Consider the following 17,994-nt stretch of genomic DNA (forward strand, 5'->3'; position numbering starts at 1 on the left):
GCTGGGTCCTTTGATGTTTGTAGTGTACATTAATGATTTAGATATGAATGTAGGAGGTATGATCAGTAAGTTCGCAGATGACACAAAAATTGTTGGAGTGGTAAATAGCGAGGAGGGATGCCTCAGGCTACAGGATGATATAGACGGGTTGGTCAGATGGGCAGAACACTGGCAAATGGAATTTAACCCTGAAAAGTGTGAGGTGATGCATTTTGGGAGGACTAACAAGGCAAGGGAATACACAATGAATGATAAGACCCTAGTAAGGACAGAGGATCAGAGGGACCTTGGTGTGCATGTACATAGATCCCTGAAGGCAGCAGGACAGGTAGATAAGGTGGTTAAAAAGGCATATGGGATACTTGCCTTCATTAGCCGAGGCATATAATTTACGAACTGGGAGGTTATGATGGAGCTGTACAAAACGCTAGTTAGGCCACAACTGGAATACTGTGTGCAGTTCTGGTCACCACACTATAGGAAGGATGTGATTACATTGGAGAGGGTGCAGAGGAGATTCACCAGGATGTTACCTGGGCTGGAGCGCTTCAGCTATGAAGAGAGACTGGACAGGCTGGGGTTGTTTTCCTTAGAGCAGAGAAGGCCGAGGGGGGACCTGATTGAGGTGTACAAAATTATGAGGGGCATAGATAGGGTAGATAGAAAGGAACTTTTCCCTTTAGTAGAGGGGTCAATAACCAGGGGGCATAGTTTCAAGGTAAGGGGCAGGAGGTTTAGAGGGGATTTGAGGAAAAACTTTTTCACCCAGAGGGTGGTTGGAATCTGGAACTCACTGCCTGAAAGGGTGGTAGAGGCAGGAACCCTCACAACATTCAAGAAGCATTTAGATGAGCACTTGAAACGCCATAGCATACAAGGCTACGGACCAAATGCTTGAAAATGGGATTAGAATAGACAGGGCTTGATGGCCGGAGCTGACACGATGGGCCGAAGGGTCTCTTTCTGTGCTGTATAACTCTATGACTCTAAATGGTGAAAAGACAAAGTTAAAAGCTCTATATCTGAATGCACGCAGCATTCGTAACAAAATAGATGAGTTGACAGTGTAGCGGTACCACCGAGTGTCCCTTACTTACTGTACTTAATTCTCTTTAACGATGTTTATATAGAGTTTGCATGTACGGGGCGCTGCTCCTTTAAGAGCGCGGGCAAATGCAATGACGTCACGTCACACATCACGTGACCACCCAAACGCGGGTAAACGCGATGACGTCACGTCGCACATCACGTGACCGCCCAAACGCAGGCAAACGCGATGACGTCACGTCGCACATCACGTGACCGCCCCAAGAGCTGGAAAACGCGATGTCGTCATGACGCAAATCACGTGACTACCCATGCGGGAAAACGCGAGCAAACGCGATGACGTCATGACGTAAACACGATGATGTCACGAGGCAAACGACCGGACTGCCTAGTCAGTCCTCGTGGCATCCCCGTTGGGGAAAGACCTGCTCCACGGCTCTCCTGCATCGATCTTTGTTGTTTTCGGGAATTCATCTAAACTTACATTAAAGACCTGTTTGATTGATCTCCTGAGTTTGACCTCCGTTATTAGTTAGGAATACGACAATTCCTACAACAACACAAATAGATACAAATGGGTATGATCTGATCGCCATTACAGAGACGTGGTTGCAAGGTGATCAGGGCTGGGAACTGAATATTCCAGGGTATTTGACAATTCGGAAGGATAGCCAGAAAGGAAAGGGAGGTGGGGTGGCATTGTTGGTAAAGGATGGGATCAGTGTAGTGGTGAGAAGTGATATTGGCTCAGAAGATCAATATGTAGAATCGGTTTGGGTGGAGCTAAAAAATAATAAAGGGAAAAAGTCTCTGGTGGGCGTAGTACATAAGAACATAAGAAATAGGAGCAGGAGTAGGCCAATCGGCCCCTCAAGCCTGCTCCGCCATTCAATAAGATCATGGCTGATCTGATCCTAACCGCCAATCTACTATCACAGAACCATCTCCTGAATCTAACAGAATTAGACACATGAAATAGGAGCAGGATTAGGCTACACGGCCCCTGGGCCCGCTCCGCTACCCACAAGGCCATGTCCGATCCGAACCTAGACTCATGTCCAAATTCCTGCCCGCTCCCCGTAACCCTTAATTCCCTTTACTTCTAGGAAACTGTCTATTTCTGTTTTAAATTTCTGTAATGATGTAGCTTCTGCAGCTTTATGGGGCAGCATATTCCATGGACCTACCACCCTCTGAGTGAAGTAGTTCCTCCTCATCTCAGTTTTGAAAGAGCAGCCCCTTATTCTAAGACTATGCTCCCTAGTTCTAGTTTCACCCATCATCGGGAACATCCTCCCCCCATCCACCCGATCCAACCCCTTCACAATCTTATGTTTCAATAAGATCGCCTCTCATTCTTCTGAACTCCAATGAGTAGAGTCCCAATCTACTCAACCTCTCCTCATATGTCCATCCCCTCATCCCCGGGATTAACCGAGTGAACCTTCTTTGTACTGACTCGAGAGCAAGTATGTCTTTTCTTAAGTATGGACACCAAAACTGTATGCAGTATTCCAGGTGCGGTCTCACCAATACCTTGTACAACTGAAGCAATACCTCCCCATTTTTATATTCTATCCCCCTAGCAATGAAAGCCAACATTCCATTGGCCTTCTTAATCACTTGCTGCACCTGCATACTAACCTTTTGAGTTTCGTGCACCAGGACCCCCAGATCCCTTTGTACTTCAGTACTTTCCAGTTTCTTGCCATTAAGATAATAACTTGCTCTACGATTTTTCCTGCCAAAGTGCATAACCTCACACTTTCCAGTATTGTATTCCATCTGCCAAATCTCTGCCCACTTACTTAGCCTGCCTATGTCCCCTTGCAGGTTTTTTACGTCCTCCTCACTCGCTACTTTCCCTCCCATCTTAGTATCATCTGCAAACTTTGATATGTTACACTCGGTCCCCTCCTCCAAATCGTTAATATAGATTGTAAAGAGTTGGGGACCCAGCACTGACCCCTGCAGAACACCACTAGTTACTGATTGCCAGTCTGAGAATGAACCATTTATCCCAACTCTCTGCCTTCTGTTAGATAGCCAATCCTCTATCCATGCCAGAATATTACCCCCAATCCCGTGATTTTTTATCTTAAGCAATAATCTTTTGTGTGGCACCTTGTCAAATGCCTTTTGGAAGTCTAAATACACTATGTCCACTGGTTCCCCTTTATCCACCCTATATGTTACTTCCTCAAAGAACTCCAGCAAATTTGTCAAACATGACTTCCCCTTCATAAAACCATGCTGACTTTGTCCTATTAAATTATGATTATCCAAATGTCCTGTTACTGTCTCCTTAATAATGGACTCCAAAATTTTACCTACCACAGATGTTAGGCTAACCGGTCTATAGTTTCCAGCCTTCTCTCTACTGCCCTTTTTAAATAAGGGTGTTACATTAGCAGTTTTCCAGTCTGCCGGGACCTTTGCTGAGTCCAGGGAGTTTTGGAAAATTATTACCAATGCATCCACAATCCCTACCGTCACTTCCCTCAAGACCCTAGGATGTAAGCCATCAGGTCCAGGTGATTTATCCGCCTTGAGTCCCATTATTTTACCGAGTACCACTTCCTTAGTGATTTTGATCGTGTTTAGCTCCTCCCCCCCTATAGCCCCCTGTTTGTCCAGTGTTGGGATATTCTTAGTGTCCTCTACTGTAAAGACTGATACAAAATATTCATTCAGTGTTTTTGCCATCTCCATATTTCCCACCATTAATTTCCCAGTCTCATCCTCTAAGGGACCAACATTTACTTTAGCCACCCTTTTTCTTTTTATATAACTATAAAAACTCTTACTATCTGTTTTTATATTTTTTGCTAATTTACTTTGATAATCTATCTTCCCTTTCTTAATCAATCTTTTTGTTATTTTTTGCTGTCTTTTAAAGTTTTCCCAATCCTCTATCCTCCCACTAGATTTGGCTACCTTATATGCCCTTGTTTTTAGTCGAATACTATCCTTAATTTCTTTACTTAGCCACGGATGGCTGTCTTTTCTTTTACACCCTTTTCTTCTCAGTGGAATATATATTTTTTGGAAGTTGTAAAATAACTCCTTAAAGGTACACCACTGATCATGTATCGTCTTACCCTTTAATCTATTTTCCCAATCCACTCGACTCAATTCCGCTCTCATACCTTCATAGTCTCCTTTATTCAAGCTTAGCACACTTGTTTGAGATTCAACCTTCTCACCCTCTAATTGAATATGGAATTCAACCATGTTATGGTCACTCATTCCAAGGGGATCCTTTACTAGGACATCTTTAATTAATCCTGTCTCGTTACACAGGAACAGATCTAAGGTTGCTTGCCCCCTGGTCGGTTCAGTTACATACTGCTCAAGAAACCCATCCCTAATACACTCAATGAACTCATCCTCAAGGCAGCCCTGCCCAATTTGATTTGTCCAATTAATATGATAGTTAAAATCCCCCATAATTATAGATGTTCCCTTATTACAAGCCTCAACTATTTCCTGATTGATACTCCGTCCAACAGAGTTGCAACTGTTCGGAGGCCTATAGACTATGCCTACTAGTGTTTTTTTCCCCTTATTATTCCTTACCTCCACCCAAACTGTTTCATTATCCTGATCTTTTGACCCAATATCATTTCTCTGTATTACAGTGATTCCTTCCTTTATTAACATAGCCACCCCACCTCCCCTTCTTTCCTGCCTGTCCTTCCTGATCGTTAAATAACCTGGTATGTTTAACTCCCAGGCATTGTCACCCTGCAGCCATGTTTCTGTAATGGCCACAAGATCATACCCATATGTAGTTATTTGTGCCATTAACTTGTCTATTTTGTTATGAATGCTACGTGCATTCAGATAGAGAACTTTCAAATATGTTTTGTGACACTTAGTTCCTGCTTTTGCCCTTTTTATTACTTTACCTTTTACTCCATACCTTCTGCCCCTTCCTGACACGCTCTGGTTTTTAATTTCCCCACTGCTACCTAAGTCTATGACCTTCTCTGTTGTCATTTTTATTATTTGCTCTCGAGGAACCTCCCCCCCACTAGTTAGTTTAAAGCCCTCTCTACAGCCCTAGTTATATGATCCGCCAGGACTCTAGTCCCAGCACTGGCCAAGTGAAGCCCGTCCCAACGGAACAGCTCCCTCCTGCCCCAGTACTGGTGCCAGTGTCCCAGGAAGCAAAACCCATTTCTCCCACACCAGTCTTTGAGCCACGCATTTAAATCTCTAATTTTATTTGTCCTAGCCTGCAGTCTACAGGCCCCCAAACAGTAGCAATACTGTTGGACAGAGTATAAATCAACAAATAATGGAGGCCTGTAAAAAAGATACGGTAATAATCATGGGTGATTTTAATCTCCATATTGATTGGACAAATCAAATTGGCCATGGTAGCCTTGAGGAGAAGTTAATAGAGTGCATCCGGGATGGTTTCCTAGAACAGTGTGTAATGGAACCAACCAGGGAGCAGGCTATCTTGGATCTGGTACTATGTAATGAGACAGAATTAATAAATGGTCTCATAGTAAAGGATCCTCTAGGAAAGAGTGATCATAGCATGGTTGAATTTCAAATTCAGTTGGAGGGTGAGAAAGTTGTATCTCAAACCAGTGTCCTGATCTTAAACAAAGGCAATTACAGTGGCATGAGGGCAGAACGGGCTAAAGTGGACTGGAAAAATAAATTAAAGGGTAAGACAGTTGAAATGCAGTGGTGGACATTTAAGGAGATATTTCATAACTATCAACAAAAATATATTCCAGTGAGAAAGAAAGATTTTCAGAGAAGGGAGCACCATCCGTGGCAAATAAGGAAGTAAAGGATGGTATCAAATTGAAAATGAAGGCATACAATGTTGCCAAGATTGCTGGGCGACCAGAGGATTGGGAAATTTTTAAAAACCAGTAAAGGATGATTAAAAAAATAATAAAGAGAGAGGTGAATTATGAGAGTAAACTGGCAAGAAACATTAAAACAGATAGTAAGAGCTTCTACAGGTATATAAAAAGGAAGAGGGCAGCTAAAGCAAACATTGGTCCCTTGGAGGATGAGACTGGGGAAGTAATAATGGGGAATGGGAAATGGCAGAGACTCTGAACAAATATTTTGTATCTGTCTTCACTGTAGAAGACACTAACAACATCCCAATAATGGATAATCAAGGGGCCACAGGGAGGGGAGAACTAAAGGCAATCACTATCACTAAGGAAATAGCACTTGGTAAAATAATGGGACAAAAAGATGACAAGTCCCCTGGACCAGATGGCCTGCATCCCAGAATCTTAAAAGAAGTGGCTGCAGAGATAGTGGATGCATTGGTTGCAATATACCAAAATTCGTTGGACTCTGGAGTGGTCCCAGCGGATTGGAAAACCGCAAATGTAACACGATAGCAAAATACTGCGGATGCTGGAAATCTGAAATAACAACAGAAAATGCTAGAAAAACTCAGCAGGCCAGGCAACATCCGTAGAGAGAAGCAGAGTCAATGTTTCAGGTCGAAACCCTTCTTCAGAACTGAGAAAAAAAGGCAGGAAATGAAACAGATTAAAAGGCAGTTTGGGGGCTGGGAAATGGGGGAGGGGATGAAAGAAGAGCCATTAAGAGATATTCAAGGTGAGACGAGATAGTAATAGGACAGGTAAAGAAACAAACCATGGCTCTAGATGAAGTGTGAAATGTGCTGGCAGAGTGAAAGACAGCTGCCATGTGGGAGAGAGAAAAAAAGGAAAAGGCACAAACCAAAAGTGTGCAGGTTATGATCTGAAATTGTTGAACTCAATATTGAGTCCGGAAGGTTGTAAAGTGTCTAATCGGAAGATGAGGTGCTGTTCCTCGAGCTTACACTGAGCAATGCAAGAGGCTGCAGATGGTGAGATCTGAGTGGGAATGGAACGGTGAATTGAAATGACAGGCGACCGGAAGCTCGGGGTCATCCTTACGGACTGAAGAGAGGTGTTCCGCAAAGCGGTCACCCAATCTGCGTTCGGTCTCCCTAATGTTGAGACCACCACATCGTGAGCAGCGAATAGATTGCAAGAAGTACAAGTAAATCGCTGTTTCACCTGGAAGGGGTGTTTGGGGCCCTGGATAGTGGGAAGGGGGGAGGTATATGGGCAGGTGTTGCATCTCCTGCGCTTGCACAGGAAGGTGCTGGGCGAAGCGGAAGGGGTGCTGAGGCTGATAGAGGAGTGGACTAGGGTGTCTCGGAGGTAGCGGTCCCTACGGAATGCTGAAAGGGGAGGGGAGGGGAGGGGAAAATGTGTTTGGTGGTGGGATCACGTTGGAGGTGGCGGAAATGGCGGAGGATGATCCGTTGAATGTAGAAGCTGGTGGAGTGAAAGGTGAGGACAAGGGGGACCCTATCATGGTTCCGGGAGGGAGGGGCAGGGGTGAGGGCAGACGTGCAGGAGATAGAACGGACCCGGTCGAGGGCCGTGTCAACCACGGTAGAGGGGCATCCTCGGTTGAGGAAAAAGGAAGACATGTCGGAAGCACTGGTGTAGCACAAATGTAACACCCCTATTTAAGAAAGGAGGGAGACAGAAAGCAGGAAACTATAGACCAGTTAGCCTAACATCTGTTGTTGGGAAAATGCTGGAGTCCTTCATTAAGGAAGCAGTAGCAAGGCATTTGGAAAATCATAATGCAGTCAGGCAGAGTCAGCATGGTTTTATGAAAGGGAAATCATGTTTAACAAACTTGCTGGATTTCTATGAGGAGGTAACGAGCAGGGTGGACAAAGGTGAACCAGTGGATGTGGTGTATTTGGATTTCCAGAAGGCATTGGATAAGGTGCCACATAAAAGGTTACTGCATAAGATAAGAGCTCACGGAATTGGGGGTAATATATTGGCATGGATAGAGAATTGGCTAACAGAAAGCAGAGAGTCGGGCTAAATGGGGGGCACGACAAGTTACTGAGGGGGCACGACAAGGTAGATGCAGAGAGGATGTTTCCCCTCATGGGGAAATCTAGAACACGGGGGCACAGTTTTAGAATAAATGGTCGCCCTTTTAGAACTGAGATGAGGAGGAATTTCTTCTCTCAGAGAGTCATCAATCTGTGGGATGCTCGGCCCCAGAGAGCTGTGGAGGCTGGGTCATTAAATACATTTAAGGTGGAGATAGACAAATTTTTGCAAAATAAGGGAGTGAAGGGTTATGGGGAGTGGGCGGGGAAGTGGCTTTGAGCCCAAGATCAGCCATGATCTTATTGAATGGCAGAGCAGGCTCGAGGGGCCAAGTGACTATTCCTGCACCTATTTCTTATGTTCTTAAAATTGTGCCCGAGAAACGTGTGTATGTAAATGAAGGTCAGATGGCTCAGGAGCCAGATTTAATAGCACTGGGTACAGTTCAGGGGCACTGCTCCCTGTAAAACCTGCTGCCATTGATTCCTAAGACGCTGTTTAGTCGCCATTAGTCTTAAGGGAGTATCTGATAGTCAAGATAGGTCTTTATTTTTCAATAAAAAATCATTTTACTGCTTCATTGTAGGGGTGCCTGACTGTTACTTGGAATGTTGCTGCCATCCCAGCCATAGCACAGCAGCACAAACAGATTTATAAGGGTGTAAACCTCTAAATGAACATGAATACCACTGACATCCAAATCGCAGCTTCTAGCACACATACATTAAATTAAAAACGTGTTAGTCTTCATCAGAAGGTGCATAGATCAAAATCTCACCGCATTAGCAGAAAAACACAAATTTCTTCTGCCTCTCCCAAGGGGTTTTATTATACCAAATAGGGCACAAAGTTGCATTGCCAGGATAACTCAATATAAAACAAAACACACCATTTTGTCTTTGTGTAAGATTTTCTTTAGACCTCACTTAGAATACAGTGTCCAGTTTTGGTTCTCTCACATGGAAAATGTTCAGAGGGCCAAAAAATTATATCCATCTGAATACACCTTAGTTACCCAGAAAGGCTTAAAAATCTGGATCCATTTACATTAGAGATGTGTAGATTCTGGGGGATCCGATAGAAGTGGTTAAAATGATGAAGGGACTAGACTGTATTCATATTGACAGATTATTTCAATTAGATAGGTTGCGGAGGACCAGAGGTCATGCATGTAAGACATGCAAGGGCAAAACTGGGTTAAATATCAAGAGATTCTTCTTTTCTCGGAGGACAATGGACCTGTGGAATGGAGTCACCAGCTCGTACTGGGAGTGCAAATGTGCTGAATGCCTTCAAAAGAGAACTAGACTATGTACAGGAAACTTTCGTTTAACGGAGGTTAAATGTGTGGAACGCTCTATCCACCGGCAAAATTCAGGAGTCGGTTCAGATAAGTTTTTTTACTTTTTGTTGTTTTTTTTCCTCCAGTCGTGGCTCTGCAAGCGTCTAGCTGAAGCTGTTGTTTAGCTACAGAGACGCTTGCAAGCTGCGCCGACTGTTTTGAAGCTGTTGCTAAGTAACAGGGTTTGTTGCTTCAGACGGAGCTCAGAAGCTCCGTATGTTTTAACATTAGCGCTCGTTTCTCCGGCAGTGTTGATCGACCGGCACCAGCTCGGTCCCGTCAGTGCCGGATACCAGAAAGTTTCCTGTACTGGCTGGGGCAGAGATCATGGCATATAAAAGGTTGGTAGAATACTAAATAATATAAATCATGGTCTATATGGTCTCCTGGACTAATTTTGATTGCCTAAGAGTCAGAGGGGAATTTTCCAGACTTTTTCTGCATAATTGGTCCTGGATTTTTAATCTGGCTTTTTGCCTCTTGCAGGCTGCTGGTGGGTGGGGGTTGTTGTGAATTATGATGCTTCAGTGTGGGGCAAGTTCGATGGACCAGCTGATATTTTCCTTTCCATTTTTATGTTTGTACACCTACCCCTTTAGTGTTGATTGAGGCCCAGATAGTGTTCGAACCTCCTCTTCTGCCTGACCCTGTACCCAAGAATACTTCTAGTGTGAACCTGCTGCATTATGGTGAGGCCCCAGAGGACGTTCAGGAGCTGAAGATGTCGGCACAGCGGAATGCACATCTGGTGCGCCCTGCACTATTTGCTCCCCAACAGGATTGAGGGGGGAATATTAGCCCCATGTGTGTATTTGCGCTCACTCACAAATCCAGAGGAACCCATTCCAGAAAGCACGCAACAGAAACCAGTTTGAATCTGCCAATCGTGGTCTAGCTAAAATCTGAAATAAGCAGATACCACTTATAAACTGTTATAATTTGAAACAGCCTTATTTCTGCCACAGCGTTAATTTGTTTATTTTAAATGTTAACCTGTTATGAAATTGCTTCCTCCACTATTTTAACAGAAGTGTTGAGCATACATACAGTGGTATCCCAAGGCATTATTTCAAAGCCAAATTGTTTAATTCTCCAAACTACACAGGCATGTTTCAGCTGCCAATAGTATTCATTGGTTAAAACATTAGAGATATAAGCTGATCACACTAATGAACTGTCAACATCTAAAGGCCACTCATGATTCAATGCTGGCATTAATTCATCTAGTACATTGAGTGTAGTGGTCATTATGCAATTTGCACAAGCCTCTGTTGCAGCTTTCACCAAGATTTCAGCCAGCTCCACCTTTTCCTGCTCCCACATAATACTTAATGATTCCTACCTGTTTGCAAAAAAGCTGATAAATTACTAAGCTAATGGTGGATGTCTGTTCATATGATGTTGATTTTACTTCAAAGTCCAGTAATGTCTTTTGTGCAACCTGTGCTAAACACCAATGCTCCAGGCCCGGAATGCTATGCTTCGCTGTGCTCCAATGACGTGAAAGGTGTACTTCTGAGTCTGATTATGTGCACACGTGTGTGCTTTAGTTTCATGATCCATCCGCATATTCAGCAGGATGGGAGTCCCCATGCACCATGGTATGTTTCGCAGGTGCTGAACGCCAGTGTTGCTTGCTTTTAGTAGGAGCAGGTAACTTCCCCACCATCTGGCAGTTTCAAATGCTCCAGGCTTCAAAATAAATTAGGTAGAGATGTACAATACCAATAAAAACATAGCTGTTATTTTCATGAAGAAAATAAGGTAGCTTTCTGTGTAAGTAAAAACACCATACAACATGTGGCCACTTTTAGAGAAGTGGAAGATGGCGAGGTGGAAGGAGCTAGGGGGGTGGGGGGGGGAAGAAAAATGCCACATTTGAAGGGGGCAAGCATATGTCATATTTAGTGAAAGCAAGAGAGCAAAGAACAATTGTGCATTTATTTAGCAACTTATGTATCTCACTTGATGAATCCGCTTCCAAATGCAACAACTGGTCTGTAGTCAAATGCAGCAGTTATTTTGTGCACAGCAAGGTCCAACAGCCACGAGATGAATGAGCAGTATGTTTTTGGTTGAGGTGGTGTTGGGGTGTGGTTGTATTTGCCAAGGATGGGTGTGGCTGCGCTTGGGAAGGGTTTTTGCATGTGGTGGTGGTATATGGCTGTAAGTATGGTTTGCTTTGTGGCTGCGGACCTTTAGTAAGTCACTCCGCCAAAAGTTGAGGGTCCTTAGAATATGCCTTGCATTCACCAATAAACAAACTTAACATTGCATTAAACATTCAGAAACGTGCAGTTACTACTGTAGCATATTCAAAGCTTTATTTTACATCTGCCACCAATGTGTCTGGAGGAACTCCATTTCCTGGACAGCTCACTAGAACCTTATCCTATTCAAGCTGCAAACACTGTAGGAGTTCTTCCTCATTTCATGGTGGATTTACCCTTTTCCTCCTATTCCTTTCTAGTTAATTCCAGAGATTTGCCACGGTTTTCTGGTTAGGTCTCTGCAATCCAACGCTGAGAGTTTTTTTTGTGAGTTGCTCCTGTTTTGTTTTCTGGTAGGTCGCATGGTCATATTCGACCACCCGAGGGAAAAAATAGGATAGGATCTTGCTATTATTTTCAAACAAGCTGCAACAGTCTCTGCCATGAAAGCAGATGTGAGGCCAAGAAACATGCAAGGAAAAGTGACCCAACCACAACTGACACATCATTGTTATTAGATGTTGAAATTGAGCAGTACAGATTGATTCATACATCTACCACCACACCTTCTGTCTACTATTACTTTGAAAGATATTTAGATTGATCAATCTAAATTAAGTATCTCCCAGTCATTTTGATCATCAGCAAGCTCACTGGTGTCTTAACCATCTCAATGTTTAGTTGACTCAGGAGAAAATTGTTTTTTCTGACCCACACTTTTAAAAATATCTACAAAGAAGAATTCTTGTATGAGTGTCAACCATTACTCTGTAGAATAAACAAGATAATCACTACAAATATGACACTAACACTTTATGGGTTATGCTACCTGTAGTTGTCTAAATTCTCACTTTTACTGTACTGGACATTACATAAATGTGATGTATTTCGTTGTTGGTCCATTAGTTTCTGTTGCTTCAGAAAATTGTTCCAAAATGGTTCTTTAACAAAAACACAAAATGAGAATTTCTAGAATCAACTGAATTATTTTAATATTCTCCAATAAAACAAAACATGGACCATTTATTGCTAAAGATATTCTTTACAGATAAAATTACTGTTTTGGAAAATTAGTAATCAATGAAAAGTAATTTTACAATAGTCTTTGTTCAGCCTAGAAACAAGTTTAAATAACAAAAACAGTCATAAAGTTAGCTCAAGTGCATTAAGAAAATAATTCAAGAACATTTTTCAACTGTATTTTTATTTTAGGCCAACTGCCAAATCATAATAAATAAGAACACCAGTGTTTTATGGACAATAAATTGTTCATTTCTCATGCAATCTAACAACAAGCAGAATTTAAATACACATGAACACTGGCAATCGGTGTAATTTTGACACAAAAGAAAACGAATCTTGGCAATATTAAGTAACAGTACAGCTGGATAACTTCAGAGATAAGCTGCGTTAATCACTGTAAAGATTCAGAATGTATCATTGTATTTAGCCACAATTTGCATTTATATTTTACCTTTGTATGGCTTCCACTGTGGTAATTTTCAAAAATATAAACGACAGAATTCCAATATGTTACAGAGAGCCACATACCCAGTACTTTAGCTGGTAGTTAAAAGCATATTGCAATGCACCACAAAGCAAAATAAAGTTAAGCAAATGGCTCTCCCAAACATATCCATGAATTTTTTTCCCCAAGAGATCACTGTAAAAGATAAAGCTTTTAGTCACCATCACTGGTTAAGTTCATGGGATGTTGAAGATAAATAAACTCGCTGACTGCACCCAATTAGACAGGATGCTGTCAATCCTGTTCACATTAAAGTAAAAAATTCATCTACTTTAACTCAGAGGGCATCTGTGGGGGGGGGGGGGGGGGGGGGGAGAAAGAGAAAAAGAGGGGGAATACTTTCAATATAATTTCCCCCCCTCCTTCCCTGTTACACCTATGACCCACAGCATGCAGTTTTGAATTGACCCCCTACTGATTAAGAATAGCATTTCTGTAGCGGGCTCCCTGAGGAGCACAGCAGAATGATATTTTGTCCAAGCAGATGTGCTCCACTGACATCACAAAAGGGATCTCATGCAACATATCTGTCAGCTGGAACATTTTCTGCATAGAAAAGTCCAACTGGGAATTGAGTTTTCTCTAGTCATGCACACTATATTGGAATTAATTATTCTTGGGGGACACCTTCTAAGGTGAGTCCTTTGGTGACATAAGGGGGCACATCCATTTGAATGAATTATGTTGCTGTGCTCTGCAGAACGGTTCTTTAGGTGAAAAGTTTTTTTTAAACATTCTCTTGTTAAGAATATTCTGGAGGACACTCGAGGAGGTAAATATTTTGCACTTAGTTAGTTTAAATCACTTGATTCAAATTCTCCAATTTGGGGCTGAATCTGGAAACTCTGCATTGCCACTCTAAAAATTGACCCCAATTCTACAGGGGTGGGTGGGATAGGAGTGGGCAAATATTTCACCCGCTGTCCCTACATCAAAGTACAGTACATTGTTGGAGTCATATCTGGGTGCATTCCTGGGCTACACCGGAAATTCCGGCCAGCATGCCCTCCTTAGGCCCAATGGGACCTACATGAGCTGAGAGCTGATGTTGATCTCGTATTGGGCCTTACAAAGGCCCCAACAGGTTTACTGGCATAAGGAATTGATTATCTCAAACTAACAGGTAATCTTTACCTTCGGGGAAATATATTTTTTTGTTTTTGAATTTCTCTTCGGGCCTCTGGCATTCCATCAGTGTCTAAATCTTTGGCTGTTATCGGCCAGGAGTCCCGCTCCACTCCAGTTCTGGTGGCATTGACAGGACCCAGAATTGCAGGCCCCAAATCTGTATGTTACTCCTAATAAGCCATTATTTCAGAGAATTTTGGTTTTACATCTCCAGGATGATATAATGAAACAATTTCTCCCTCTAAGTCAAATTGACAGCTTTGGATCTATGGATAATCTTTTGATTAGCAGTGAACGACAGTGACTCAGAACTTTATCAATAGTAATTAGTAGAATAATTAAGGTCTACAGTTTCTTAAGGACTTCAGGGACACTACATTCCAGTTAGCAGCAATTGTGTACAGATTTCAAAAAGCAGAACAGCTTACAGTATTTGGAATTTTGTTTGGTTTTGGATTTCCTGGAACTAATTTAAGGAGGGTGACCGGTCTGTATTCCACATGAGCTCTATGTATGGCCATTTAGTTTGCAAACAGCGCTTGATTGGAGTGTCATCAGTTCGCACCATTGGATCCTCAAAGCCCATGACAACAGCAGTTCCCTCGACATACATAACCTTTTGAAGAACAGAAGGAACATAAGTTATTTTAATAGTCCGACAAGCTGAAAAGTGTTTGGTCAATCAGAAATGTATGTGGTTTTTATTTTGTAATGCCTTTTTAAAAGATTGCAATTACATGTATATTTTTAGGAAGGGCTAGTGTACTCCCAAATAGTTAGGTAATAAAGTGCTGCATCTTTTGCATGTGAAACAAATAAACCACTCGATGAGCAGGAGAGCCTTCACACACACAGTACACCGCCTTTTCTACATTAACATTTTTAATGCTAAGGACAGCTGTGTAAGGTATACTTAATCTTTTGACCTACAAGTACACAGCAAATGAAAGGAAAGAAAAAGAGATCATGAAGATCCCAAAATAAGTGGAGAGAGTTCTTTCAACTCTCAAGCCAAGAGGCTGGATGAATGGTAAAAGGTCACTGTGGCCTGTTTTCTTTCTCTGTAGTGTCCAATTGTTCCCAGTGGTTGGTAAAGGTTTGTTTAAGGTAATAAAGAAGAAGTGTTTAAATCAACCTGTTTTCCCTTTAGTGGAGAATGTACCGTAACCTTTTTTAGGGGAGGGTGGTAGGAGGCTCAAGAATGAGCTTTGTAAAAATATATTGTTCTCTTCCCTCCCTCTTTCTTGGCTCTTTCCAGGACGTGCTGAACCACCATGCTAATAGTGCTCAAAAACCACTTGCTGGGCAATACAAAAGTGGTTGCGGGGTAATTTTACCAGTCTGCACTGCTGGCAACACATCACAAATTTGGGTGTGTACTGTCCAGGGTTTTCGGGCCAGAACAGTGAGAAAACAATCGGCAGCATGCACTTGACTTTCTGATATGCGTGGTTGGCGGGTGAGGCACCCCCTAACAGCAATCTATGCCTGAAAGATTGAGAACTTTGTGCCCTACTATCCCCCATGGCACAGTTACTTGGTATTCTAATGCCTCATGACCTTATTTTTAAGTCAAGATGTCTACAAGTTAATTGTTACAATTGGCAAGTCTTTGATAAGTGCATGGCATCAAATGCAAATAATTTACAACATCAAATAAAATAAATTCGCACTGCAATTTAATACACATTTTAATAACTAATGTCCCGATTCTAACCTAATGCACCCGGTGAGAACAGGGCACGTTCGAGTCGAACACCTGATTTACACCCCGCCCTATTTTACACTTCATTGACTTCAACTGAGATAAAAATGGAGCGGGGTATAAATTGGGCTACTGACTCAAACACGCCCCGTTCTCACCAGGCGTGTTAGGTTAAAATTCTTATTCTTATACAAAAAAAGTGAGTTTAATACAGATAACCGAATCATATTGTCAATATATACATATTCAAACCAGGGGTTTCTAAAGTGACAGGAAATGCAGATGATTAACAAATAAATACTTAAGCTCTATTCTTGCCTCACCTTCTCACTGTGGTTAGACTGCTTCAACCCATTGTAGTGGTAAACAGTAAATGAATCTGGAATGGTAGATTCCTGAAATACAGCAGAATGGGAGACTTTCACATGGATTTTGCACTTTTGTTCTCCAAATTGCACTAGACAGCTTTGGGATTTAATTCTGCTCGTCACATTATGTCAGTCACATTACACAAAGATTAAAACAGCAGCTGTCGACAGGTCTAATTGAGTAGTGATTTTCTACAAATAAACGTTCATGTAGTACAGAAATACCAATTAAACCAGGAAAATTAGATGATGCATGTAGCACACAACTACTGAAGAAAATGCATAAATTATGGCCTGGAGTTTCTGCTCGGATGCGCTTTCTTTTTGGCGCAATTTGGCCAAAATCAGTGTAACCGGTGCAAAAGATTGCGGAATTTTAAGCGCAAATTACATTCATCACAACTCAAGTTTCCGTGATCTTTCGCGCTAGTTTAAAAAACATCGCGCTAGAAGCCTGCCCCGCCCACAAAACTGGGCACACCCCAGGATGAATTAATCAACATAAATTTTAAGGCCTCCTCAAAGGTCTGTGGAAACTAAGATAGTTCTTTTGGGCGCAAGAACACCAATAGAAACATTTTAAAAGCTTTTGAATGTATTTTTAAAAATGTATTAAGAAACTGACTACTGTACCCCAATATAACCAGGAAATGGTTCTGTATATTTTTTAGTCATTTTCAATCACCTCTTTTTCCGGTACATTGATGACTGTATTGGTGCAGTTTCCTGCTCTCGCCCTGAACTAGGCAATTTCATTCACTTTTCCACCCTTCCCTCACCTTCACATGGTCTATCTCCGACTCTTCCCTTCCTCGACTTCTCCGTCTCCATCTCTGGTGACAGGTTATTGACCAACATTCACTACAAGCCCACAGACTCCCACAGCTACCTGGACTACACTTCCTCCCACCCCGCCTCCTGTAAGGACTCTATTCCATTCTCCCAGTTTCTCCGTCTCCGCCGCATCTGCTCCGACGATGCCACCTTCCACACCAGTGCTTCCGACAAGTCTTCCTTTTTCCTCAACCGAGGATTCCCCTCTACCGTGGTTGACATGGCCCTCGAACGTGTCCGTTCTATCTCCCGCACTTCTGCCCTCACCCCTGCCCCTCCCTCCCAGAACCACGATAGGGCTCCCCTTGTCCTCACCTTTCACCCCACCAGCCTCCACATTCAACGGATCATCCTCCGCCATTTCCGCCACCTCCAACGTGATCCCACCACCAAACGCATCTTCCCCTCCCCTCAGCATTCCATAGGGACCGCTCCCTCCAAGACACCCTAGTCCACTCCTCTACCACACCCAGCACCCCTTCCCCTTCGCCTAGCACCTTCCCGTGCAAGCGCAGGAGATGCAACACCTGCCCTTATACCTCCCCCCGTCCAGGGCCCCAAACACCCCTTCCAGGTGAAACAGCGATTTACTTGTACTTCTTGCAATCTAGTATACTGTATTCGCTGCTCACGATGTGGTCTCCTCTACATTGGGGAGACCAAACGCAGATTGGGTGACCGCTTTGCGGAACACCTCCGTTCAGTCCGTAAGGATGACCGAGCTTCCAGTCGCCTGTCATTTTAATTCACCGCCCCATTCCCACTCAGACCTCACCGTACTCGGGCTCTTGCACTGTTTCACAGAAGCCCAGTGTAAGCTCGAGGGACAGCACCTCCTCTTCTGATTAGGCACTTTACAGCCTTCCAGACTCAATATCGAGTTCAACAATTTCAGATCATAACCTCGGCCCCCATTACATTTTT

General features: G+C 42.8%; 1 protein-coding gene across 1 annotated transcript in view; it reads right to left on the bottom strand.

The window, feature by feature from the left end:
* Positions 1-12,691: 12,691 nt before the first annotated feature.
* Positions 12,692-17,994, bottom strand: part of mindy3 (MINDY lysine 48 deubiquitinase 3) — a 135,973-nt gene continuing 130,670 nt past the window's right edge. Inside the window, exons 14-15 of the mRNA XM_085987921.1 lie at positions 16,192-16,263; positions 12,692-14,779 (exon numbers count right to left, since the gene is read on the bottom strand). Coding sequence (XP_085844047.1) covers positions 14,630-14,779; positions 16,192-16,263 — 222 coding nt within the window. The 3' untranslated portion in view covers positions 12,692-14,629. The remainder of the gene's footprint in view (positions 14,780-16,191; positions 16,264-17,994) is intronic.

This window comes from Somniosus microcephalus, chromosome 5 (assembly GCF_052327205.1).
Source record: "Somniosus microcephalus isolate GS21.2 chromosome 5, FLI_Smic_1.0, whole genome shotgun sequence".
Classification (NCBI taxonomy): Eukaryota; Metazoa; Chordata; class Chondrichthyes; order Squaliformes; family Somniosidae; genus Somniosus; species Somniosus microcephalus.